Consider the following 27202-nt stretch of genomic DNA (forward strand, 5'->3'; position numbering starts at 1 on the left):
TTCATTTCTGAAAAGTCTTTTAGTGAAGTCATCAAAAGTTGGTACAAAAATTTTAGCTTGACTGGAATACAAGTAACTTATCTAACATGCATTTATAGCGCTAACACTGTAAGAGAAATCCCACCTGGAATAGAACTATGAGCTTCCATTTTGATCTACTCATTGATAATGTATAATCAAAGCTTGCCCAAGCAGGTACCAGCAACACTCCCTCTGTGTTCCTGGTTTCCCTTTGGAACGCTGACAGCATAGCAGGGCGGCTTTGGATCTGGCAAGTCCCATCGCCATGATTTGTGTTAGAGAGAAAAAGTGCGTAACATGAATAGGACAGTTTAGAAACCAGCAAACAGCTTCAGAGCAGCAACGTGGACCAGGATGATGGATCCTCCAAACAGTGAAGGGCTCAGAACACCGGGGAAGACGAGGCCACCTCTGGTAGCTGTTAGCAGGGAAAAGCGGATCAAACAATTGATAGGAAATTACTTCACACTGACAGATCCTTAAAGCTGGACACAGGTACCCTTCCCAACAGCTGCTGGAATCTGCTTATTGCAGAGAGACATTAACCCATTTCCCCTCAGCAGGACACTCCAGCCTGGGACATTCACCTCACTGCTGAGATATTTCACCTGCTTCCTCCCTCCTCAGCCTGCTTGTTCCTTCGGTATCAATCACTGGTGAGCACGTTTCACCCAAGCCAGTTCCAGAGGTTCAGATTTGGAGCTTGTTGTCTGCTGCGTAAGTGTATTCCAGTTGTGAGTAATAAAGACATGAATCTGTGGAACACTGGCCGCAGACACCAGTAACACCATTTCTGTTGGGGTTTTTAATTGGCTTAGGGGTAAAATGTAGAGCAGGGCAGAGAAGGCTCATTCCATTTTGTGGAGGATTTTGATATTTCAAAATTTGGTTTTGTTCTGACTTGGAATAAAAAAACCCCAAATTTTGAAATTCTCCACACAAGGGAAGGGAGTGTCGGCTCTGGGGCAGTGCACCAAGCAGGCTGTCCCAGGGTCAGGGGCACTGGAAGTCCTGGGGTCTATGACTCCTCGGCAGCCCACCAGCCAAGCTGCCAAGGAGCCACGCGGGTGAGCTGACCAGAACCCAGGCAGCGTTCTGACAGAACAGTGTCGAAATCAAACCACCTCTGCAGAAGGTTTAGAGTTTGACACATTGTCAAATTCCAACAAGAAAATGTTTTGTTGAGATTTTTCTAACCTGCTCTGGTAAAACAGTCCTGTTTAGTGCTTTGGGAGGATGTAGTTCCACGGGGGATAGAATGGGTCTAGTTATGAGAGGAGGGAGATGGAGACACACTTGTGGTGTTGGGTTAGGGGATGTGTGTTCAGCTTATAGTTCAGAACACCGAAGATGAATTTTTAGTCCTCGAAGGGGTTATTCTCCTTAAATTTTCTTTTCTGAAATCAACTGCGCCTGGAATTGAGTCAGACGGGAAGGTGCTCAGATACTAGTCATGAGCCCCCTATGAGAACCTGGATAAATAGACAGAACGTGCAGTTCACCCCACTTATTTTTCAACTGGTTTCATGTGACATGTTTGTCTGGTGGGGTTGGTCTCTGCTCTGCACTTCAACACAGAGGGTGTCACTTTCAAAACAATGAAACTTACCAGAGTTGTTAACACATGTTTCGATCTTCTCTCCTACAGTACAAACAGAGAGGGTCAATGAAATGGGATCTGCCCAGGTAGAATTTTCAACCGTGTTCTACTATTTCCAAAGAAACATAGGAACTGTCGGACTGGATCTAGCCTCATATCCTGTCCCTGATTGAGGTGAGACCCAGCTGCATCAGGGGAAGCTGCAAGAAACCCAGGAGGGGAATAACATACACATAGAGGAAATTTCTTCCCTAGCCCTGGCAGTTAGTGACGGCCTTTTGTCCTCAGGCCTAAGGGTTTATTGCCCTTTTAAAAACAATTAGTTTATCCTATGTAACATAACTGTGGAGATTCTGTCTATATCAATGGCTAATTCTTTTTTTGAATTCTACAGAGCTCTTGGAGTCATGGAAACATTGTGGCAATGAGTTCCACAAGTTAAGCCTGCATTGTATATAACAGGGCATACCCTTTAACTAGTTAAAATATGTTGCCTTCAGTTTATTTTTGTTTTATGAGACAGTGGTAAATTACATACTGCCATTTCCCCATCTCATTTATTATTTTGTATATCTCCATCATGTTTGCTTTTGTCTTTTCTCTTAGCTCAGCCATCCCAATCACTCCAATAGAAACCTCTCCAGACCTCTGATCACTTTCATCCCTTGCCTCTGAACTTTCTCCATCCCCGCCCCCGATAAATCTTTTAGAGCTCAGTGATCAGAACCAAACCTAGTATCCCAGGGAAGAGTGTCCCATTGATTCATGCAATGGTGTCATAATTAAGGCTGTGAGTCTGTCCCGGAGGTCATGGAAGTGACAGATTCTGTGACTTCCACACCTGGTAGGTGCAACTGAGCCCAGGACCACCTGAGCAGCTTGGGAGGCTCCGGTGCCAGCCACACTGCCCTCCCCCCTCCCCCCCAGCAGAAGGTACCTAATTAAAAGCACTAAATTTGGGGAATAAAAATGTCAGTCACAGGTTTTATGATATGCCCTGAAGTTTGTCAGACATTTCTTTGCAAAAACTTTGTAGTAAGAGCGAGTCAGCTGTCTTGCTGAATACAACATTAAATATTATGGAATACATGATGCAACTCTTATGTTTTACGTTTTCTTAATCAGTATTTCTAAGCTGATTTTATATTTTAAATGTACTCTGAAGCCTTCATAAAGTAATCATTCCCGATTGCTACATATTTAACTCACTGAAACAAAGACATTATTTTAAGTTAATCAGTCACAGAGGTTTAGTGTGTTTATAATAATGTTCATTGCTTTTAGAAAAAGGGAACACTAATTTACTGTGTGTGATCTCCATAACAATACACATGTTTATGAAATTTCACCAACTTTAAAAAATGTTTCCAAAGATTTTAGGCATAACAAAAGATTTTATATCTTACTTAAGGTACTGATTTTGCTGGAGAGTTCTCGTAAAACTACTTGTGTATTTTAGATAAAGGTGGTCTTTTGAAGGATTTATTTAAACTATATGTTTGAAGATCCAAGCATTTAAGGCTAAAGATGATTCTACATCTAAAAATCTATGCAAGGATTTTTTGAGAGATGTGATTTTTATAATCTTCACCCACTCACTAATGAAATATTTTTAAAGCAAATTTTAAACTAAGGTCCTGTAGACTGACCTGTTCTGAGTAAATATTAGTCATGTACAACTTTTTTTGTCAGTAAATTCAGAAACTGACAGTATAGACCTGGGGGTTGGCGAATGCCTGTTAAATGGTTTCATTACCGCTTGAATGGCTCTTTAACAGTTTCAATGTTGTGCTACTAGGTCTGGCAGGCTGGAGGCTTTTTCACTTTTAACTACTAGATCCCCCTCTGAGGAAGACCCACCAGGCAGCAGCAGCCAGTTGTGGGAGCCTGCAGGAAGGGTCAGACCAGGGATAGGAAAGCCTGGAGGATGGACACTAAGACCCTGTGGTGCCACAAATTTTCAGGTGCTCTACACAGCTGTGTATGTTGCCTATGCATGGCCCTGTCAGTGGGTACCCCAGAGACCTCAAACACCCAAGATTTAGTTTGGGGTGTGTGTGTGTATATATATATATATATATATATACACACACACACACACACACACACACTCACTTACTTACTTACTTACTCACTCACCTAGAGCTGGAAGGGACCTTGAAAGGTCATCAAGTCCAGACCCCTACCTTCACTAGCAGGACCAAGTACTGATTTTGCCCCAGATCCCTAAGTGGCCTCCTCAAGGATTGAACTCACAACCCTGGGTTTAGGAGGCCAATGCTCAAACCACTGAGCTATCCCTCTCTCACCCCTGTAAAAGTCATGGACAGGTCACAGGGCTGTGAATTTTTGTTTATTGCCTGTGACTTGTCCATGACTTTTACTAAAAAGAATAACTAAATCTTAGCCTTAGTTATACTATCTCCACATTATTCTCTAGCCCATCATTCTCGATGCAGGGTAACGTTTTGTTTGCTTTATAGACTTTGCAGCACATTGAACAGAGATTTTCATTGATATTTAAACTGAACTCACCACAATGCTGGCCAGGTCTCTGTCTGAGTTGATACAGCTCATTAACAATGCAGTGAAATTACCCCTCACAATGGGCGTTACCTTGAATGTGTGTCAGTGAATTTCACCTGATGTTGCGTTGCCCATTCACCCAACGCGGTTAGATCTCTCTGACATTCCTCACCTTCGTCCCTAGTCCTGACTGCCCCGAATAATGCGCCATCTGCACACTAGGCCCCCCCCCTGCTCCCCTCCCACAGCCCCTGGGTTTGCTGTGCCGTGTCTGAGGGGCCACAGCTGCTCTGCCAGGGCTCCTGTGGACTCTGTACGGGCGTGTGTGTGTTGAAGACTCGCGGTGGTTTGGGGCCTTCACCTGCCTTTCTAGAGATCCCATCACCATGACGTCTAGGCACCTTCTCTTTCCTCAGTGAGCACTTGGGACCCAGCGTCCACCCACCCCAGCCCAAGGCCTCTCTAGCAGCAAGAGTCGTGGCAGCCTGTCTCCCCCAGCCCTCGTGGCAAGTCCCCAAGTCAGCGTCCCTCTCGTCAGCTCTCCCTGAAGTGGGGTTTTCAAATTCACCACAGCAAATAGCCCCACCCAAATATTTCTCCTGTTCAGCCCAGTACTCACCACCCAGGTACGCGCAGTTAAAATAGCTGCAGGTCTGTTTTGTGCTCTGGAGGTCAAAGTGGTTCTTCCCTTTGGGGGACACACTGAATTTCTCATGGACTGGGATTAACACTTCTTCTTGGTCAGGATTGTATGACAGGGCCTGGATCTTCACGCCGAAGCACGTGCGGATGGTGAAGAGTGTGCCCTTCTCTATTGCCCTCTTAGTCCTAAATCCCTCTGCCACTTTTTTATTAATAGATGAAGAGGCAAAGTGTCCAAACCTGATGTCACCCTTCTTGTACTCAAAACTTTTAGAATCCCCCCGGTACACCGTCTTGCACCCCTCCCGTAAGAGCTGCAAAGCTCTTGTCAAGTAATAATGAAAGGCTTTGAACTTGAAATTGGCCATGTAATAAGCTCGAGATGCCCCAGCCCCTTTCACTGCTGCTTTAAATGTAGTTGAAAAAGTTTTGCCGTCGTATTCGATGTATTCGGTTTTGTCAGTATAGGCTACTAGGGCTATTCCATACTCATCCTTATAGGCCCTGAGGGGAGAAGTGCTTTTCACATCTTCCCATTTTTTTCTTGCGTTTTGCCACACCGTGCTAAATGGTGGGGACATTTCCTCCGTTAGCAGTTTATGTGCTTTTTCCTCCATTTCTTTAGCACATCCTAGATACTGGTCATCAAAAGCATTCTCCGTCATGTTCAGCTCCTCCTCACATTTTGCCTGGGAGAATAAAGGAAACATACGGTCACATTAGCATTTGTGTTACAATAGCACCTAGAGGTCACACCCAGGATCAGGGCCCCGTTGCGCTTAGCCCTGTACAAACACACTAAGAGATGGTCTCTGCCCGTAGGAGCTTACCTCTAAACAGACAAGACAGAGGAAAGGTGGGAGAAAGGGATGGAACATTTAGTCACTATCATCAGTGTGTTGCTTGGCAAATGTTATGTTGGCTCCATGATTTTGGGGGGGGGGGGGGGAGGGGCACGGCACACCTGAGGACCAGCAAGCCCTGTAATCATTACAGATGCATTTTTAGTTTACCCGGGACTTTGTTAGTGTAATAAATATATTGTGTGTAGATGTAGGGTTAGGCAGGAAGGGACACATTAATAGGGAAGACAAAGCAGGGGGAACAAGGGACATAGAAAGGAGGGGGCTAGGAGGGACTGAGATCCCAATCCATTCCCACGGGAATATCTAGAAACCACCCCCATTTACCTCAGTGGGAGGCAGCGGGTTGCCATCTCCGTATGCCAGCCATGCACTGCATGCTCCAGGGCTGGTGGTGCCCGTGGGAAGGTTCCATCCAGGATCCAAGCCCCGAATGTGCATGGAGGACGGCAACATCGTTGTGGTGGGTTGTATAAACCCCACACTGGTTAACCAGCGGTTAACAGGAGCCTGAGCCCCTTTAGGCTGCGGAGTGGCACCCGGAGGGGTGTTAGGCACAACTGGTGATCGAACCCAGCTGGGGTGGCTGGGGATGTCCCCTCTTGGGCTAAAGGCAGAGAGAGGCCTGGAGCCAGCACTGGAGGGCCCGGAGCCAGGAGTAGGCCTAGGGGGCTGGGGGCAGTGAAGCTTGCGGCCAGAGGTGAGTTGCCTGGGGCCAGGAGGAAGCCGTTGGCCTGCATAGCCTTGAGCAGAAACACGAGAAAACACAGAGTGCTTCCCTGGCAAAGCTCAAGAGTTTACCTGAGGGATCCCCAGCCAGGTCTGAAGACAGAAGTATGTCAAGGGGATCAGCAGAGGCTTCATCATGGTTCCAACTTCCCTGGTGCGGCTGTAGGAGAATCCATCAGGAACGTAAGTGGGGATTTGGGGAGAAAGAACACATCAAACCCAAACATCCTCCCCATTGTTTCACTGTGATCCGTTGTTCCACATTCAGTAACTGGGATTTCCCAGGCAGGAATTGCACTCTCACGGATGGCAGCCCAGCCGTAATGGAGGCGGGTTTGACCCTGAAATACAGTTCTCAGCTGGAGGGGTGAGGAGTAGCTGTGGGGAGATCCTGCTTTCACTTCCTAAAGGATTCTGGGGGGTGGAAATACTGTACCTAGTGCTGCTGTGTTTACTCAAAAGTGCCGTTAAACTGCTGCACAATACACAGAACCCAACAGGCCGGGCAGGTCTGTCGAGCGTATCCTAGGGAATGGGGCTAAAATAACGATATAACTGAATGGTTCAGTGCCTCACCCAAGTGCCTGGTCAAGTGTTTGTTCGGCAACTAACTTATACACTCTGCACCTTGCTGCTTAGTTCTGCCCTGTGGCTAAAGGGGTGATGGACAACTCAGATGTCCAACACCAGGGCTGATCCTAGGCCCAAGGGTCAGAGCCACACAGCCCTCTCAGAGACACAGACAGACCTTCCTTCACGTCGCCCGGTCAGGGACCCAAACCCCAGCCACACGACCCACACAGAGACAAACAGCAAACAGACCAGCACACAGTTCACCAAGTCCCTTTACCTCCATGCACCGGATTCACAGCTACACCCTCCAAAACTCCCCTGCTTGCCTCTCCTGTTCGCCTGCTGAGCTGATCCCTTGTTTAGAGGGTCTGCTGGGGAGTTGGGTCTTTGGGGGCAGATTTTTCTGGCCAGGGAAAGGGAGCCAGGCATTGGAATTTGGATCCTGGGGGAGAGCCAGTGACATGGGGACTAGGGCGTGGCAGTGTCTTGCTCAGGGAAAGCAGGGATAGGGTCAGGAATGGGGAGCAACAGGCCTGGGGTGTTTACTGGAGTGGGTGGGACTTCCACTGAACACATGGAAATGCCATCGCTCCCCCGGCCTTTGCCCGTAAAGGAGAGGGTGTGTGGTGGTGCTCTCCCTCCGTTGGTCTAGCTGAGGGGTTGGCTTCGTGGGGTGACTGCTGAGCTGTACGTGGGGCGATGGGATGGATGTGCGCACAGAGTGAATGGATACGAAATATAGGGGTGTGATGTGTGTACTGAACAGTGGAAAATGAATCTAAGCACACTTCTATTACACACTTCTACACATTTCTATTAACAAGAAATGGCCGGGTGATGCTTCTTCCTTTTAAATGGCTCTTGCACGGTAGCTTGACATTGCGAATAAATATCTGAGCTTTGAGACATTGGGGGGGGATACAGCGGTCACATTATGAACTATCCCCCCTACTTTTGGGGTCCCCTGGGTAAGCTCCAGCAGCATACCTTGGTAATATTTCTAAATATATAGTGGATTGGCGGTAGGGAAGGGTTAAAGGTGTGACTGAGTGGGGAATGGAAGGTTCCTTTGCAGGTTTCAGGAGGCAGAGGGGGGGGGGGGGAAAGAATGGGTTAAGTTGACACTCCAGCTAGGCCTGAAGATAAGAGGTTGGTTCCAGCCCAAGGTCACTGCGCACAACCGATTCTCTGCTATCTGCCAAGAAAGCGGGGGGCCAAGCTTCCAACCCTGCCCTGCTGTGAGAAAGGAGAATCACAGAACAGAAACTGCGGGGGCTGCAAAAACAGCAAGACTGCGAATGTCAGCGAATTGGGAATCAGTTTGTCTTGAGACCCTGAAGCTGGTGTGTTTTGGGGAAGTCGAGGAAGCTGCAGAAAGCCTGGACTAACTGGTGTAAAGAGCAGAGAGCACGGGGGATGAGGGGGACTCCCCTGACCGAGACGCCCCCAGGAATACCCAGGACTTAAAACCCTCCCGAGAGTGGTAGAAAGTTGGAATCTACAGCGGACGCCGGACAACCTTTGCACAGGGCAGAACTCCCGTCCACCCTTCCCCCCTTCTTCTTCCTATGTTACACCCCAGCTTGGCCAGCCTTGGGTTGTCCATGTGTGAGTATAAAAGTGGGTTAGGGCTCGGGCACTAACGCTTTCTTCCTTTCTTTGACGTGGGAGCAGTCCCAACACTCACTGCTGTTGTTTTATTATTTTCTTAATAAAGCTTTAAAATTTAGTCACTTGGTGTGTTCCTGTATCTCCGCCCCAAACGATTCTGCGGCCTCAGCCTGATCAACTGAGGCACCAGCAGATTGGTAACAGAAACCTGTCACACGGCCACATTCTCAGTGGTTCACGTTTTCTTTTTTAAGGACCGGATTCCCTTTTTGAATGTAAATCCAAATAAATGCCTGATTCTCAAGGAGAGAACACAGCCTTTCCACTGCAAAACCCCACATTTGTGTCCTTTTTCAAACCTTAGACTGATATTTTTTTACACATTTCCTCTCTCTCTCAGCCATCTTGCTATAGGACCAGTAATGGAGTTGCTCTCCAAAGACTCCATTGGCTATAACTTTGCCTGGGGGTTTTTAGTAGTGTTGAAGGCTCTGCAAAATACTTAATACAGTTCCAGGCTCTTATTTTTTTACACATCTTATCTAGGGCTGACGGGAGGATGATGTGGATTTTTCCAGTCCCTGCCCCTAGAAATTCTATGATATATCACTAAAATGTGGATAAATTTTCATTCTGTTACAGGATTTTCTTCCCCCTAATGTAGTCTTCTCTCAGCACAGAAGCATGATGTAGGCCTTGCTGGAGCCCTTGGCCTAACTAACAGCGTGAACCAAAGGCTGTGAACCAGACTAGGCCTCGCCTTGACAATATAGCAACGCACCAGGTACTGGCTAACATCAATAAGTACGTTCCTGACCGGAGATGATGGTACAGGACTCCCAGAGTTCTCAAGTAACGGCGTGAACACATTCCTAGGAGATGGTACAGGGACACGCCAATCCTAAGTCAGATAAGGATGGGATGACAGGATAACAGATGGGGATGTTTTGGTGGAACTAGCAGGCATAGGTGCCGACTTCCCCTCTGCCCCATCATGCTCGCCCCCCCCACCTCTGGCCCCACCCCTGCCTGCTCCTGCACCACCCTCACCACCCCAATTCCACTCCCTTCCCCAAAGTCCCCACCCCTGTCCCGCCTTTTTACCACCTCCTCCCCGAGCATTTTAACTCCCACTCCTCCCCCTCCCTCCCGGAATGTCCAGGATAAGGCCGGTAACCATCCACATCTGGAGTGCAATATGCAATTTGTCTATATTCATGAATAAAAGGAGAAGCCATAGGAGGGGCACCTTTGTCCAGCAGTGTCCCAGTGCACTGACTGAGCTGGTCCACTGTCGCAGGCATACATATGTTAGTGTCCCTGCAGCTCCTATGGGGCGCTAGGACTGTACTTTGTTGACAGTAAACCTGGCCGAGCCCTTTCACCACCGAACTGAGCCTCTGGTCTTTCCTTATGAATAACATTGAGGTCTGCTGAATCAGCAAGCTGTGCTCTCTGCTCATGCACCTAACACTGGAGCTCCAAGAGTCATAGAATTTTAGGACTGGAAGGGTCCTTGAGAGGTCATCTAGTCCAGTCCTCTGCACTCATGGCAGGGCTAAGTACTATCTAGACCATCCCTGACAGATGTTGGTTTAACCTGCTCTTAAAAATCTCAATGATGGAGATTTCACAACCTCCCTAGGCAATTTATTCCAGTGCTTAACTACCCTGACAGGAAGTTTTTCCTAATGTTCAACCTAAACTGCCGTTTCTTCAATTTAAGACCATTGCTTCTTGTCCTATCCTCAGAGGTTAAGAAGAACAATTTTTCCTCTCCTCCTTGTAACAGCCTTTTATGTACTTGAAAACTGTTATCATGTATCCCCCCTCATCTTCTTCTCTTCTCCAGACTAAACAAACCCAATTTTTTCAATCTTCCCTCCTAGGTCCTGTTTTCTAGACCTTTAATCATTTTTGTTTCTCTTCTCTGGACTTTCTCTAATTTGTCTACATCTTTCCTGAAATGTGGCACCCAACACAGGACACAATACTCCAGCTGAAGCCTTATCAGTGTGGAGTAGATAGGAAGAACTACTTCTCGTGTTTTGCTTACAACACTCCTGCTACTACATAAGAACGGCCATACCGGATCAGACCAAAGGTCTATCTAGCCCAGTGTTCTGTCTTCTGACAGCGGCCAATGCCAAGTGCCCCAGAGTGAATGAACAGAACAAGTGATCCATCCCTTTGCCCATTCCCAGGATCCCAGAATGGTGTTTACTTTTGTTGCAACAGTGTTACACTGTTGATTCATATTTAGCTTGCAATCCACTGTGACCCCCAGATTCCTTTCTGCAGTACTCTTTCTTGGGCAGTCATTTCCCATTTTGTAAGTGTGCAACTGATTGTTCCTTCCTAAGGGGAGTACTTTGCATTTTTCCTTATTGACTTTCATCCTATTTACTTCAGACTATTCTCCAGTTTGTCCAGATTATTTTGAATTTTAATCATATCCTCCAAAGCACTTGCAACCCCTCCCAACTTGGTATCATCCACAAACGTTATAAGTGTACTCTCTATGCCATTATCTAAATCATTGATGATGAAGATATTGAACAGAACCAGAACCAGAACTGATCCCTGTGGGACCCCATGTGTTATGCCCTTCCATCATGACAGTGAACCCTTGATAAGTACTTTCTGGGAATGGTTTTCTAGCCAGTTATGCACCCACCTTATAGTAGCTCCATCTAGGTTGTATTTGCCTAGTTTGTTTATGAGAAGGTCATGCGAGACAGTATGAAAAGCCTTACTAAAGTCAAGATATACTATGTCTAGCTTCCCCGCTATCCAAAAGATTTGTAACCTTGTCAAAGAAATATATTAGGTTCATTTGAAACAATTTGTTCTTTAGAAATCCATGTTGACTGTTATTTATCACGTTCTTATCTTCTAGGTGTTTGCAAATGGATTGCTTAATTAGTTGCTCCATTATCTTTCCGGGTACTGAAGTTAAGCCAACTGGTCTGTAATTCCTCGGGTTGTCCTTATTCCCCTTTTTATAGATTGCCAATATATTTGCCCTTTTCCTCTGGAATCTCTCCTGTCTTCTTTTTGAAGATAATTGCTAGTGGCTCAGATATTTCCTCAGTCAGCTCCTTGAGTATTCTAGGATGATGTATTTCATCAGGCCCTGGTGGCTTGAAGACATCTAACTTCTCTAAGTAATTTTTAACTTGTTCTTTCCCTATTTTAGCCTGTGATCCTACCTCTTTTTTCACTTGCATTCACTATGTTATTGTTCACCCCACTCATTGAGTAACAGGCCTACCCTGTCATTGGTCTTTCCCTGGATTCTAATATATTTGTAGAATGTTTTCTTTTTTACCCTTTATGTCTCTAGCCAGTTTAATCTTGTTTTGTGCCTTGGCCTTTATTTTGTCCCTACACTGAGCAGCTGTAATAGCCTAGCAGTCTGGACAGTGTTACCACAGCAACGACATTCGACAGCACTTAACACATCATACTGCAGATGTTTTTCTATATGTTATTTATTTAAGGTGATACCTTGTAAACGTATTGAATAGAACCTTATGTGAGGGGGCTGCTGGTCCCGCACTGAAACTCAGAGGGAGGATCAACTAAAAAACCCCACTTTCTCCTAGATTGAGACAGGGTGGAAGAGAAATCAGGATCCTGAAGCTGACAGTCCCCAGGGCCAATGGGAGAGGCCAATGCTCCAGGTCAGCCTGATTGACAGGGCAGGCAGGCTAATGAGGGAGTCAGGAGCCGGTGTGAGCTGGGGCTGCCAAGGGCAGAGTAAAGGAGAGAGCCGCAGCCAGAGCTGGGCTGGGGGCAGAGCTGGGGCAGTGCAGACCAGTTGCCCTGATGAGGATCCAGGGCTTAGCTATAGTGAGGAGCCGCGGGCCCAGAGCCAGGCTAGCGGATGCCGGCTGTGCCACATATAACACTGCAGCCAAGTGCAGTGAGTGGCTGGGAGAGCCGGGGGGACGGGGGAGTGCAGTGATACGTCACCTGACAAGAGCCCTTGCAGGCTGGACTTGGAGGGAAACACGAACCCAACAGGGGAGCTGATGCTGGGGAGAAGGGTCCCGCCACCTAGACCCTGCGGGCGTGTGGCCACCGCCAAAGCAGGTGTCTGACCTGCTGTATCACTGCAGCACAGCCAGGGCCTGGGAGGGAGGCCTGGGATGTGGGAGGAACAGACTATTAACTTCACTTATGTCCCAGAGACACTGTTTGTGGTTTCCCCTGTGCCCACAGGGCGGGTTCCTTGTCTCCTTTAACCTTTCCCATTTCTCCCTTATTTCTCTTCCTGCTGCTGTTTAATAAATTGTATGTGGTTTGAACTTAATGAAGTAATCAGTGGGTCAAGAAAGTCACTGCTGAGGAGAGCGTAACCTGGAGTGGGGCCATCCTATACCCTGTCCTAAGTGACCACCACAAGATTGGGGGTTGAACCCCCAGGAATCCTGGGCCCAGCCTTGTTGGGGTTAACGCACAGTTGCCAACTTTCACATGGTAAACAAGCACCCCGACTTTCACAATAAGCCAAAAATCAACCTAATCCCATTTCAAAACAAGCCAATCCCTAAAAACCCCAACTGTGTGTGTGACTAGATTCCACACCCCCCCCCCCTCGGCCTGCAGTCTGGGACTGTGGTGGGCCCGCTGTGCACCCCTGACTCTCTCCCCCCTTTGCTCCTGTTTGCCCCTTGCCCCCCTTGTCCCTGCTTGCCGGGAGCTGATCAAAAAAAGAAGCAACAAGTTATAACAAACTACAACAAACAACTTACAAGCCAATTAAGCCAAACACAAGCCCAATTTCAGCCTTTTTTTTGTGTGTGTGTGTGTGCTGGTTTGGCATGTCTGGTTATGAGGACTCTGCTACACAGGAGAGTGGAAGGGGAGTTGTCAAGGCTGAATCCCCACTCTGTCACTCCGAGTGCAGAAGGTGGGGGCCTGCAAGGATTCTAAAAATTAATACCTGCCACTCCAGGCTTGTATTAAACTCCCAAGGTTACAGCTTTTCTCTGACCTTGGCTTGGTAAATGCTGCCACCACCCAAATGCAAAAAACAAATAACCCTTGGACCCAGGAAGGAGCACTTGGGAATTCCTCCCTGTGGGGTACCCTCAAGCCCTTTCACCCCCCCTCCGGGGAAGAGCTGAGAAGGAAAACAAAGGAAATTAGCTGTGGCTACCAGCTAATCAAACAACATGCACACACCTTTTAGGACACCAAATTTCCAATCCTGTTATTAAAAAAGGTAAATTTTATTTAAAAAAAAGGAAAAAAATACATCTGGAACTTAGGCTTTTTGCTAGATCTTAAAAGAAACAATTCCAAAAATTAAGCACCCAAAATAGCTTTCTTGGGGGTTCAGCTTAAAGGTTACAAGCAAACAAAAGCATCTGGGGTTAGCACAGAGGAGATCCACAAGCTAAAACAAAAAAAAAATAACCCTGATCACGTCTAGCTAAACATTCCTAATTTACTTACTTATATGGGGGTTTTCAAATAAGTAATTCTAGGTATGATCTGATGAATTTTCATACCTGGTTCAACCCTTATTCAGCATTTCTGCTTATAGCATTTCTGCTCACAGCACAAAGACAAAGGGAAGTTTTTTCCACATTTTAAAAAGTTCTACCTTCCCATTGGCTCTTTTGGTCAGGTGCCCACTTCTTTTCTTTTACCTGTGGGCTTGTTAACCCTTTACAAGTAAAGCAAGCAGAGAACAGCCACCAAGAGAGATTTTACAGCTAACTGGCTGTCTGGGTGTCCATCAAAGGGAGCTACCCCACCACGTTATTTATCACAGGAGTCCTTGAGGTCAGGCAGGCCTCTGGGTAAAGGGAACTGGGGTGAGGACTTATCCTTTCACTAGCCAATTCCAGGGGTAGTGCAGAAGCCAGGAAAGTTCCCCACACTAACAGAACCATTCTCCCACTTATACTTACCCATGTGTGTATGTCTAGACAGGAGTTTTGAAGTCCTAATTTGAGTGGAGTTCACTGATTGCCAATTAACACACCTAACAGACATCTTTAAAATGCTAATTTAGACACTTCACAAATGTTTGTTCCAGCTGAGCTCCAGGGTAAAGCACTAGCATTCCACAGGAGGAGAACTACGGTGCTTTAGCTACAGTGCTGTAAAACCCTAATGGAGACAAGGCTCCGGAGTATTAACACCGTGTGACTAGGCAAGGTCAGCCATGAGTGTGCGGGAGGGGATGCAGTGGTGACCTTGCCCAGCTACATCAGAGTAAAAACTACAGAGCCCCTTATAGGTGTAAATAACAGCTACAAAACTGTGCCAGTAAAAGAATGTCGGACGGCTCTCAATGTTCTTCCTCCAAAGTGAACCAGCTCTTATTCTGACTGTGACAGAAATAAAATATTGAACAGACTTAGTAATGCCAACTGGCTAAGAACTGTTCACACCCTATTACATTAGTCTGTTGCCCTGTTTCTGGGAGACCCCCCAGTTCAAGTCCTTCCTCCACCTGAGAGGAGAAGAGATTTGAACAGGTATCAATCACCTTTGAGGGGAATGCCCTGTCAACTGGCTTATGGGATAGTCTGGTGTGGGGCTCCCTCAATCTCTGCTGTTCATGCTGTTCCCCCGGGGATACATAGTTTTAAAGAGACCTTGGAGGAGGGGGATGGGAGGCTGGAAATCCCACTGCCAAGACAGGTGCCAGAAACACTAGGGTACAGGGTCTCTCTCACACTTGCTCTCTCTCTCAGGCCAATGTTACATGTTGCACTGTTACAGACTAGGGACCGAATGGCTAGGAAGCAGTTCTGCAGAAAAGGACCTAGGGGTTACAGTGGATGAGAAGCTGGATATGAGTCAACAGTGTGCCCTTGTTGCCAAGAAGGCTAATGGCATTTTGGGCATTGCCAGCAGATCGAGGGACGTGATCGTTCCTCTCTATTCAACATTGGTGAGGCCTCATCTGGAGTACTGTGTCCCGTTTTGGGCCCCACACTACAAGAAAGATGTGGAAAAACTGGAAAGAGTCCAGGGGAGGGCAACAAAACTGATTAGGGGGCTGGAGCACATGACTTATGAGGAGAGGCTGAGGGAACTGGGATTGTTTATTCTGCAGAAGAGAAGAATGAGGGGGGATTTGATAGCTGCTTTCAATTACTTGAAAGGGGGTTCCAAAGAGGATGGGAGCTCGGCTGTTCTCAGTGGTACCTGATGACAGAACAAGGAGTAATGGTCTCAAGTTGCAGTGGGGGAGGTCTAGGTTGGATATTAGGAAAAACTTTTTCACTAGGAGGGTGGTGAAGCACTGGAATGGGTTACCTAGGGAGGTGGTGGAATCTCCTTCCTTAGAGGTTTTTAAGGTCAGGCTTGACAAAGCCCTGGCTGGGATGATTTAGTTGGGAATTGGTCCTGCTTTGAGTAGGGGGTTGGACTAGTTGACCTCCTGAGGTCCCTTCCAACCCTGATATTCTATGATTCTGTGAATGATTCTTTCACTATGTCTCCACAATGGAACACATTCAGCAGTGGGCCAGAGAAAGCGAGAACCAAAGCAGCTAAGCATGGGAATGATTCTGTAGTCCAATGGTTAGTGCCCTCACCACCTAAGTACTAGGCCCTAGTTCAAATCCCTCTCCGGTAGATGGGGGGTATTCCTGCCCTGGGCTTGAAGTTAGGAGGGAAGTCCTCATATTACCTCCCAACCCCCGCTTTTTGTGTAAGCTTCTTTATAGGGGGGATTAGATCAGGTCCCACAGGCAAGTTAGGTGGAGGAACGCCTGTTTTCCCCTTGTTCATGCACCACTGTGGAGCTGCAGGGGGCATGTGCAGAGGCAGAAACATAGGAGCCTATGTTTTTTACTGAAAAATTCAGGTGCTAAGCAAGTTTACGCACCTCTAGGGTTCAGGAGCAGCTGAGTGGGGAATCCCAATGGGGGCCTGATTCTGGGATTTAGGTGCCAAAAGTGACAGTTAGGGATGGATAGATGGATAGATATCAGCTACCTGGGCAATCTCTGGGAAGAGATGAACAGCTTTCTGCCTGGGAGGTTCACTGATGCTATGAATGGATCGTCTCGGTGGTTGTATCAATAGAGGGCGGATCTTTAAAATGAACAAACAGGGATGTTTGCACTCTATGGAAATAGTTGCAGTCCAAGTGTGTTAGGATGTAGATGTGGGCACCGTAAGTGGATTCTTTGTTTTCACTCCCTAGGGTTTGAAATATTTCTGTATCTTCTCCCCGTCCTGAAACTTTTCTAATCTTGTAACAAATCTCAGATCTAAAATCAACTCAATGGAAAATGTTGGACTTTTAATTCTAAGCACCAAATTCTTCCCTCTGAGACTGTAATTAGTATTACAGAACCACCTAGCGATCCCACCCTGGAGTGTGGTCCCATTGTGCTTGGGGCTGTACATAGGGACGCAGTCCCTCTGCTGAGGACTTTGCAGTCTAAGGGTATGTTAATACTACCCGCCGGATCAGCGGGTAGTGATCGATCTATCAGGGATCAATTTATTGCATCTCGTCTAGACGCGGTAAATCGATCCCTGAACGCGCTCCGTGTCGACTCTGGAACTCCACCTCCCCATGAGGTGGAAGCGGAGTTGACGGGGGAGCAGTCAACTCGCCGCCGTGAGGACGGCCAGGTAAGTCGACCTAAGATACACCGACTTCAGCTACGCTATTTGCGTAGCTGAAGTTTTGTGTATCGTAGGTCGAACCCCCGCAGTGTAGACCAGGCCTAAGACAGACAAAGGCTGGTGGAGAAAGAGAAGTAAAGTGACTTGCCCAATGTCACCAGCAGCAGGCCAATGACAGAGCTGGGATGAGAACCTAGATCATCACCTGGCTCTCAGGCCGGTGCCTTATCTACCAGACTACAGCACCCCACAGGTACATTGGTGCTGGACAGATGTAGCTGTGGTGAGATTTATATCATTGACTTTTTTTGCATTTATAACTTTTTATTAATTTTTCCAAATACAACAAATAGACCAAAATACCAGATTCATCATAATACAGACAGTAAGTAAAGGAGGCTATGCGAAGGGGGGGCGGGGAAGCGACATATCTGTTTTCAGGCTCTGCATTAATCACAGAGCTCTAAGAAGTCAGCGCAAAGACTGCAGAATGCAGTCGTTGGTTGGCTCCGAGGTCGGCCATATCACTGAGCCAGGCATTAACATTTGGTGGGGATGGACTTTTCCATTTTTGCAAGATGAATGTTTCAGCGACCAAAGCATATTTGTATCGTTGGCTAAACCACAGTCCAACCTGCTGTCTAGAGATGAATGTAGCACAAGTGTCTGTAATGAGGAGTAACAATTTAAAGATGTTACTAGACCTGACTTCCCCGAGTGGCTGCGATTCCCGGGCAGGCTGCTGACCCAAGCAAGAGATGGCTGCAGACTAAATACTACAGCTGCAAATGTTTATACTACAGGAAATGGCCTGTCTTTAGCTAAGAAACCTCCCTCTTGACTTTCACTTTCAGAGTTAATGGAATTGTTTTTAGCAATCAGGGCTTGAGCTAAATCTCACTGAAGCCAATGGAAAGACTCACATTGATTTCAATGGGTTTGGATCAGGCCTACACAGGCTCAAAAGGTTACTGTGATCTAGGGCCAGGGCTCCTGAGTATTCCCAATATCACCTATTTCCAAATGTATCCACAAAACTATCCCTTTTTTATCCTGTGAATCCTGTTGGAGATTTTTTTACCTCCGTGAACCAGATGTTAAAGCCAAGTAAAGACTCCAAACACTCTGGTATTTTAGGGGCAACAGCTTACTTAGAAACCAAGGGAAACAACATGTAAGCTGGGGAATGGTCCCGCTATTGTGGGGAACTTTCCTGGTTTATACACCACCCCAGTGAAATGGGCGAGCGAAAGCATCTGAGTCCTCGCTCCCACTGCCTTTACCCAGAGGCTGCCTGACCTCGAGGGCTCCCCTTCCACTTTCCTGTGTGGCAGAGTCCTCGTAACCCCAACAAGCCTGGGCCTAGGATTCCTGGGGGGCTCGACCCCCACTCATGGTCACTTAGGGCAGGGGTTAGAGTGTCCCCACTCCGGGGTACTCTCTCCTCACTGGACACTTCCCTGACCCACTGATCATTACATGCAGCTCAAAGCAAATCCAATTTATTAAACAGCAATCTCCCTGCACTGGTCCCATTGCCCAGGCTCCCCCTCGCTCTCTCCAGCGGCTCCGGACAGCTCCAGCTCCACTCTGCCCCAGCACTGCTGCTGCTCTGCCTCCAGCTCCCTGGGCTGTTCTCTGGCCCCTCTGCTTCTGGTTGCTACAGCTCTGCCCCCAGGGCAGGTCTGCTCTCTGGGCTGCTTGTCTGGTTATCTCTGGCTGGCACGGCTCTGCTCCCCAGCTCAGCTCTGGCTCGGGCTCTTGCTCTCTCCTTAGCTCAGCCCCACTCTGTCTGACCCAGGCCATTCCAGCTCACCTGGAGGATGGGGCCCCCTGGCCTCCTGACTCCCTGATTAGCTGCCCGTCCTGTCAATCAGGCTGACCTGGAGCATTGGCCTCTCCCCATTGTTCCTGGGGACTGTCAGTCTCACAGTCCTGCTTTCCCATCGACCCTTCCCCTTTCTTTTGGTACTGGGAACTAGCAACCATAACCCCCACTGCGTTTTAGTAAGGGGCCAACAGTCCCCTCACAAACACATTGATAACGTTTTTACACTTGGATTGGAAAGTTGACTGGGGTTGCAGGCTCTGGGGTAGGTCTGAGGATGAGGGGTTTGGGGTGTGGGAGAGGGCTCCGGGCTGGGGCAGGGAGATGGGGTGCGGGCTGCAGGTGGGGCCAGAAATGAGGGGTTTAGAGTGTGGGAGAGGGCTCCAGGTTGGGGAAGAGGGTTGGGAGTGTGTGGGGGGGGAGGTGAGGACTCCAGATGGGGGTGCAGGCCCTGGGGTGGGGCCAGGGATGAGGGGTTTGGGCTGAAGGACAGGGGTCTGGGCTGGGGCAGAGGGTTTGGGGTGCAGGGGGGGTGAGGGCTCTGGCTTGGGGTATGGGCTCTGGGGTGGGGCCAGGGATGAAGGGTTTGGGGTAAAGGAGGGGTCTTGGACAGGGGGTGGGAATGCAAGGGGGGTGAGGGCTCCAGCTGGGGGTGTGGGATCTGGGGTGGCGCCAGAGATGAGAGGTTTGGGGTGCAAGAGGGAGCTGGGGCAGGGGTTTTTGGGGGTGAGGGCTCCGGGAGGGAGTTTGGACGTGGGAGGGGACTCCTGGTTGCGGCGGGGGTTGGGGTGCGGGGTCCCCGCAGGACTTATCACAGCTCCCAGGAAGCAGCCACCAGGTCCCTGCAGCCCCTAGACACATGGGCAGCCAGGGAGGCTCTGCACGCTACCCTGGTGCCTGCAGGTGCCACCTCCATAGCTCCCATTGGTCGTGGTTCCCAGCCAATGGGAGCTGCAGAGCAGACCCTGGGGACGGGGATAGCACACGGAGCCTCCCTGGCCGCCCTTCATCTAGGGGCCGCAGAGACCTGGTGCCCCCTTCCGGGAGCCACACAGAGCTAGGGCAGGTGGGGAGCGTGCCTTAGCCCTGGGCCCCCGCTATGCCACCGATCGGACTTTTAATGGCCTGGTTGGCGGTGCTGACCGGAGCCACCAGGGTCCCTTTTTGACCGGGCGTTCCAGTCGAAAAACGATTGTCTGGCAACTCTAATCATAAGCCAATACTGGAAAATAACCTGCTTATGAATGTTTGTGTGGTCATTATCCTGGGTCTTTATGTTCCTAGAGACTCTAAATCTGAAGCAAATTAGCAGAGGTGACGTTCACTCTGTTTAGCATGAAACCGTAGCCATCAGAGCCGAACCCACGGTGGTGTAACGCCACAGTACAAAATTCACTTTAAATAAAATAAAAGGCTACAGAGTGGCACCAACACATGGCTCTAGAGAACACAGAAAAAAGACCAGCTTAGATAACAAGGGAATGGTTTACTTACTCCTATTTTTGAAAATCAATTGATAATCATGCAAGTAGGAGAATCCTGTCATGCTCACAGTAACTAACAGAGGGAACTTCCTGCTTTTGCTTATGTTTGCTATTGCATTCATTGTGTGGTTTTGCTTGTGTGTCTATGTGATGTAACGACTGAGCTCAGGAAAAATGTAAAGGGGAAGTATCCTCTTATTCATACTGCAAGTATTGAGAATAATGAAGATGTCTTATTGAGAGTAATATTTAAGGGGAAGATTATCATAGGATGGTACCAAACAACTAAATAGCAGTTGTGTGTAAGGGACCCAGCATTCATGTGCGGGTAGAAACCCTATCAGGTGTGGCAGAGTGAGTCAGATGGTTCACCTTCATTAATCACCTCCCCAAACTTGTTAATAAGCTCCCCAAACTCTGGACTCCCCTGGACTGCACCGCCGATGGAGGATCAAGTAAAACTTTGTGGAGTTACCTTGGTCACCGCCCCTCCTCTTGGTGTTCTCCAGCTGTAAACAGCTGAAGGGGAAGGAAGCACCACAAGCACATCTCAGCAGGGGTAATACCCTATAAAATGTTTATTTAAATTAGGAAGCAACTAAGGGAGAGACGCCTTCCGAACTCCTAATAAAGAACCCTTAAGAGAGTCATTAAATTGCTCCTGAGGCCATTCTGCACCAAAAAAATAAAAATTCGGTGCCAAAAATTAATAATCCTGCACACAATATTTAAAATTCTGCAAAATTCTGCAAATTTTATTTGTAAAATAAATGTGGAGGCTCCAGCATGGCATTGGGGAGCACAGGCCACTGGCTGCACAGAGATGGGAGATCACACTGCAGCTCCCCCCAAGGACACAGACTCAGCGGTGAGGCTGCACCCAACCCTGACTGAGCACAAGGGCTGGGCCTGCCCCAGAAACATCCCAGGGCCCTGCCCCTCTGTGTCAGGTGCTCCAGGTGTGGGCAGGCAGGTTCAGTCCAGCAGGATCCAAGTGTGGAGGGGCTTAGTGTGGGAGGATCCAGGTGTGGGTTGAGAGGGTTCTGTGTGGGGCAATCTGGGTGTGGGCGGCTCAGTTGGGGATCCAGGTGTGGGGAGGATCTGGATGCACAGGGGCTTGTTCGGGGGTTCTGGGTGCAAAGTAATGGGATTCTGCAGTGGGGGCCTGGTGAAGGTGGTTGGGGCTCAACGGAGGGGGTCTGGATGTGGGGGGATAGACCTCAGTAAAGGAGGCTGTGGGTGGGGGGGTCCAGATGTTGGTGGTTGGGGCTTGGTGGGGATACGGGAGCAGGTGGCTTGTTGAGATGGTCCAGGTGCAAGGGGAGTGGGGCTTGGCAGGGAGGTTCTGGGTGCGGGGAGGGTGAGGCTCAGCAGGAAGCTCTAGGTATGAGGGGGTCTGAATGCACGGTGGTTAGGTGGATGGGGGAGCAGCTCCCCATACAGTGATCCCTCCCCTGCAGCTGAAGAGCGATGGGGGCAGGAAGCAGGCGGGGAGGGGGGGAGCAGGGAAGAGGAGAGTTTGCCGAGCTTCCTGTGTCCTGGGGGAGAAATCTGGGGGTGGGTCTGACCCGGACCCGGCTGCCGTGCAGAGGAAGAGGAAATCCTGTCCTGCCCAGTCCAGCTGGGACCAACAGCTGAGCCTGGCACAGGGTAGGAGCCACCAGCTGGATCTTCTCCAGTCCTGCCCCGTACCTCACAGTGATTTACCTCTCTGCTGGCTGCCCTGGGCACCCAACACATACTGTCTGGCTTCCCTTTGCTTCCCTGTCAGAAAGTCATTTTTCTGTGGGGAAGCAAAGCAATCTATGGGGGACATGAATCCTGCGCATCCACAGTGGTGCAGGATTCCCTCAGGAATACATTAAACAAGGTCAGGTGCCAATTCAGGTAGTCGCCCTAATGGCCCCACAGACACCCCTCAAGACCTTTGTATGCGACTACATTGAAACCTATGGTGGAGTGTCAGCAAAAATGCTGAATTACCAAATCCACATAGATCACCCAGATCCATGGAACTTAAGGTGTTCCATTTTGAGAAAGAAAAATTAAAGAGAAAATCTCAGGAGGTGGAGGAAAGGGACGATGTATCCATTGTAGGTAACAATTTAGAAAGAAAATTGAGAAGGACATTAGAACAGTTGGATCAGGCACAACGAGCTTTATCCCAGGAGAAAGGGATTAGTGAGAAGTTAAGACAAAGAGTAAGTAAGCCAGACACGTCACAAACCCATCCGCAATCGGACCACTTATTACAAGAAACTCAGGGAAGTATAGACATTGCTGTGAAGGCCTGTAAGGAGGCAATCCTAGATATCAGGACCTCTCAGGAAAGATGAAAGTCTTTGCAACCTGAAATTCCAGCAAGTAATTTTGATATCTTTAAGTCTATTGAGTGAGAAGGAAAAATGAAAAGAACAAGTGGCATAATTCATTTTGAATCTGATCTGCCCATTGTACCCCAAGCCACTTTAGAGCCAAAACCAGAATCTCTACAGAAACCTACCAATACCCCACCATCGGAAGGTGCAGGCACCTGCCCCAATCAAGAAAAGATAGAAAAGGTTAAAGCAAAACTCCCCATCTAAATTGTCCACTGTAGAACCTGACCAAACACGGGAGACACTGGTTCCTTTGAAAAAAGAGGCAAAGGAAATCCCACATATAACTGTAAAGAAGGGAAAAAATCAACTTCTAAATCGGAACCTTCAGGATTGAGTCGTCGTGTCTCTCCAATCGCAGCGATAACAAATGTAACAACACTAAATGCCATTGCAAAATTGGGAGAGCGAATGAAAAAAGGAGCTCCAGTTGCAGCAACACTGGGAAACAGCAGTAAAATTATTTCACTTAGAGGAAAAGAACTTGGTTGAGATTTCACAGTTAGCTGTAGACAGAGCTTTGAGAATAATTTCAAGAAGGAGAAAGCTCAATTGCACTTGCAACAATAGCTTCTAAAAGAAAGGCATGAAAAAATTTAGCCTGTGCTCTAAAACAGCGGTTCTCAACCTTCATTGCTCTGCGACCCCCTTCTGACAACAAAAATTACTACATGACCCCAGGAAGGGGGACTGAAGCCTGAGCCTGCCAGAGACCCGCTGCCCCCCTCCAGGGGGTGGAGGGGGCAAAGCCCAAACTGAAGCCCCACTGCCCCCTGGGCAGGGAGGCCAAAGCCCAAGGGCTGCAGCCCCAGGCAGTGGGCCTGTAACGTGAGCCCCACCGCCCGGGGCTGAAGCCCTCGGGGTTCAGCTTAGACCCCAGGAAGTTGGGCTTCGGCTTCAGCTTTGGCCTTGGGCAGTGGAGCACACACACCCCCCTCTCCATTTCTTGCTTTATATTCAAATCAAGGATGGACACGTGTCTAATGCTCAACTAGCGCACTGGACTTTGGTATTGCGTGACAAAGATATAAGTGACTCCAGTATGGACCTTATCTCCATTGCTGGATGCTCTGTTGTATTCTGGGAACCTTCATGTGTGCCCAGATGTTGATTAAGGAAAACCTGAACCCAGTTTTTCACATGAATATCTCCCAAAATAAAAATCTTAGAAGCATACTGCTCTTTCATAGATAAATCCAACCACTATGATCAGGAAAAGCCAGTATCTTGTTATTGATCTACTCTCCAAATGGGTGGAAGCATTTCCCCTTAAGGTAAATGTTGCTTTAGCCACAACAAAAATCTTGGTGAAACAAGTCTTCTTTCATTGGAAACTCCCCACAAGGTAGCTGCCAAATTGAGAAAAATCCAAACAGAAGGCAAAAGCTTATCTTGATAAAGGCCAAAGAGAGAATGCTGGGGAAACTGGAGTTCAAGTTATGCTCCTATCATATGCTGTATAGAACACGATTTATGTAAGCAATGAACTGGGCCACACTATATTATGAGTAGACTCAGTTTCCTCTATATACAGAGTCAGAAACAAACAAACAAAAAATGGTAAATAAATTATATCATGTTAATAGAATTAAAGTTGTACCAGAAAAGAAATATTTCTCCACAGGCGGAGGAACCAGAGACATTAACCACAAAAGAGGAAGTAAAGGATCAGAGAGCCAGCCACAGTAAAAAGAAAAGAAATTCATGTCTTAACAACATTGATGATATATTATTGCCTTAATACTGCACTTCAAACTGAACAACAGATTATTCCTGTACAACAAGAGCGAAGACTAGTGAAGGCAAATCAAAATTTTATGTTGGAACTGAACTCAGACTTGCCTATTGAGGTTCAGGATGCAAAGATAACAATGATCTGGACACAAGAATGAATAAACTCAGACCAAGGATTGAAAGAACAATTGTTAGAGGGCTTTCCCTTCATTCCCTCTCCTGGTTCTTGTCACGCAGACAGAAAGCAGAAGACCAGAAGTCCAAAGTGCAGGCAATGTGACATGGGGTTAGTTCCAAGCAAACATGTCCACAGCTCTACACGCCGGCAGAGTCTGTTCCCCAGTGTTCCGTTCCCAGTTCCTACACCGCAGAGCGTTTTCTCCATATCCCGCTTCCCAGCTCTGACACCACAGAGCCTTGCCTGCATCCCCATTCCCAGCTCTGACACTGCAGAGCCTTGCCTTTGTCCCCATTCTCCATTCCCCCTCCTCCTTCTTAGCAGGCCTAAATATGGCTCTGTAGCCCAATGATTAGAGCACTCATCTGACAGATCCCAGTTCAACTCCTTTCTCCTCCTCCATTGAGGGGAGGACTTCATCCCAGGGTCTCATGCATCCGATGAAGTGGGCATTCACCCATGAAAGCTTATGCTCCAATACATCTGTTAGTCTTAAAGGTGCCACAGGACCCTCTGTTACATCCCAGGTGAGTACCCTAACCACTGGGCTAAAAGTTATGAGGAAAATGCTCATTCCCTCCCCTCCTCCCCACTCAGCTTTTTGTGTAAGTTTCTCTACAGGGGCTGATCTGGTAAGCAAGGTCCAAGTACGCGTACCAGATCAGGACCCACAGGGCTGGCATGGGGCTGCGGTGCACATGCTCAGAGGCAGAAACATAGGAGCCCGGGGAATTGGTTACTGCAGAAATTTAGGTGCTGAGTGAGTTTATGCGCCTACAGCGTTCACAGGCTGCTGAGCAGGGGCTCTATGAATCCGGGGTGGGGGCCTGATTCTGGGATTGAGGTGCCTAAAGATGCCACTAGGTATGGATCGATATCAGCTGTCCTGGCAATCTCTGGGAAGAGATGAACAGCGTTCTGCTTGGGAGGCTTGCCTGATGCTATGAACAGATCGTCTGGGTAGTTGTGTCAACAGAGGATGGGTCTTTACAAGGAACAATCAGGGAACTCTATGGAAATAGTGGTCAATGTATTTTATGATGTAGATGTGAGCAAAATAAGCAGATTTTTTTTTGTTTTCAATACATAGGGTTTTAAATATTTCTGTAGTTTCCCCGTCCCAAAAGCTTTTATAATTGTATAACAAATTAAATCTCTAAAATCAACTCAACAAAAAATATTAGACTTTTCATCTATGCACCCCCCAGATTCTACCCCAAAATGCCTAGAGCTCCCAACCCAGATTGTGGCCCCATTGTGCTAGGGACAGTACATAGGGAGGCCGTGCCAATCCCCAAAAGCTTACAATCTAGAGCAGACAAAGGCTGGTAGAAGAAAGCGAGGTAGAGTGACTTGCCCATTGTCGCACACAGCAGACCAAGGGCAGAGCTGGGATGAAAGCCTGGGTCTCCTCACTCCCAGCCAGCTGCCTTATCCACTGGCCCACCCTCCCCCTCGGTTCCATAGGTACTGGACAGATGGAACTGTGGGCAGATTTGTATCATTGTCTAAACCACTGTGTGACCTGTTGTCTAGAGATAAATGCAGCAGAAGTGTCTGTAATTAGGATAATGAAGAGTACGAATTGAATGATGTTACAATACCTGACTTTCCCAAGTGTGTCTGAGTCCCTGGCAGGCTGCTGACCCGAGCAAGAGATGGCTGCAGTTGTAGAACTTAATCCGCAGTGTTCATAACACAGGAAATAGTTTGACTTCATCTAAGAAACCTCCCTGCAGACTTTCACTTTCAGAACTAATGGCGTTTTTCCCCCCCCCTTAGAAATAAGGGTCTGAGCTAAATCCCACTGAAGCCAATGGAAAGACTCTCATTGATTTCAATGGGCTTTGGACCAGGCCTGTACAGAGACAAACCGTTACCATGAGCTAGGGCCAGGGCTCCTGAGTACTCCCAATAACACATGTTCCCAAACTTATCCACAAAACTACCTCTGTTTTATCCTCTGTGCTTCCTGTTCTAGGGTTCTTTACCTCCCTGTCCCAGATGTTAAAGCCAAGCAATTTTGCTACCTTGGTTCTACTGTTACAGCAATGTAGATCATTATGCTGAGCTCACTAGTACAATTGGCAAAGCTGTCAGGAACTTTGGTCTTTTGCAAGACGGAGCCTGGAACAATAACAAATTGTCAACTAACGTGAAAATCTGTATTGGTGAGACATGTGCTTTATCCAGTCTTCTATATGGCTCAGAGACATGGACAACTTACACCAAAGTTACCAAAAGACTAAACAGTTTTCATATCAGATGCTTGCGTAAAATTCTTCGAATAAAATGGGAAGAGAGGCTGACAAATGTGGAAGTGTTAAATTGTGCTGATATTTCATTCACGGGAACGTTGGTTAGTAAGAAAAAACTCACGTGGCTTGGACATATCAAGCGAATGCCGCATTACAGGATCTCG

At 47.9% G+C, this 27202-nt stretch overlaps 1 protein-coding gene across 1 annotated transcript; it reads right to left on the bottom strand.

Annotated features, from left to right (window-relative positions):
- Positions 1-26442, bottom strand: LOC128830175 (T-cell ecto-ADP-ribosyltransferase 2-like). The gene is made up of 5 exons (XM_054015946.1): positions 26385-26442; positions 6454-6541; positions 4767-5478; positions 1631-1663; positions 1-439 (listed from the first exon to the last, which is right to left on the bottom strand). Exons 2-5 carry the CDS (start codon positions 6517-6519, stop codon positions 333-335), a joined length of 918 nt encoding a protein of 305 aa, XP_053871921.1. The 5' UTR covers positions 6520-6541; positions 26385-26442; the 3' UTR covers positions 1-332.
- Positions 26443-27202: the final 760 nt, after the last annotated feature.

This window comes from Malaclemys terrapin, chromosome 1, assembly GCF_027887155.1.
Source record: "Malaclemys terrapin pileata isolate rMalTer1 chromosome 1, rMalTer1.hap1, whole genome shotgun sequence".
Classification (NCBI taxonomy): Eukaryota; Metazoa; Chordata; order Testudines; family Emydidae; genus Malaclemys; species Malaclemys terrapin.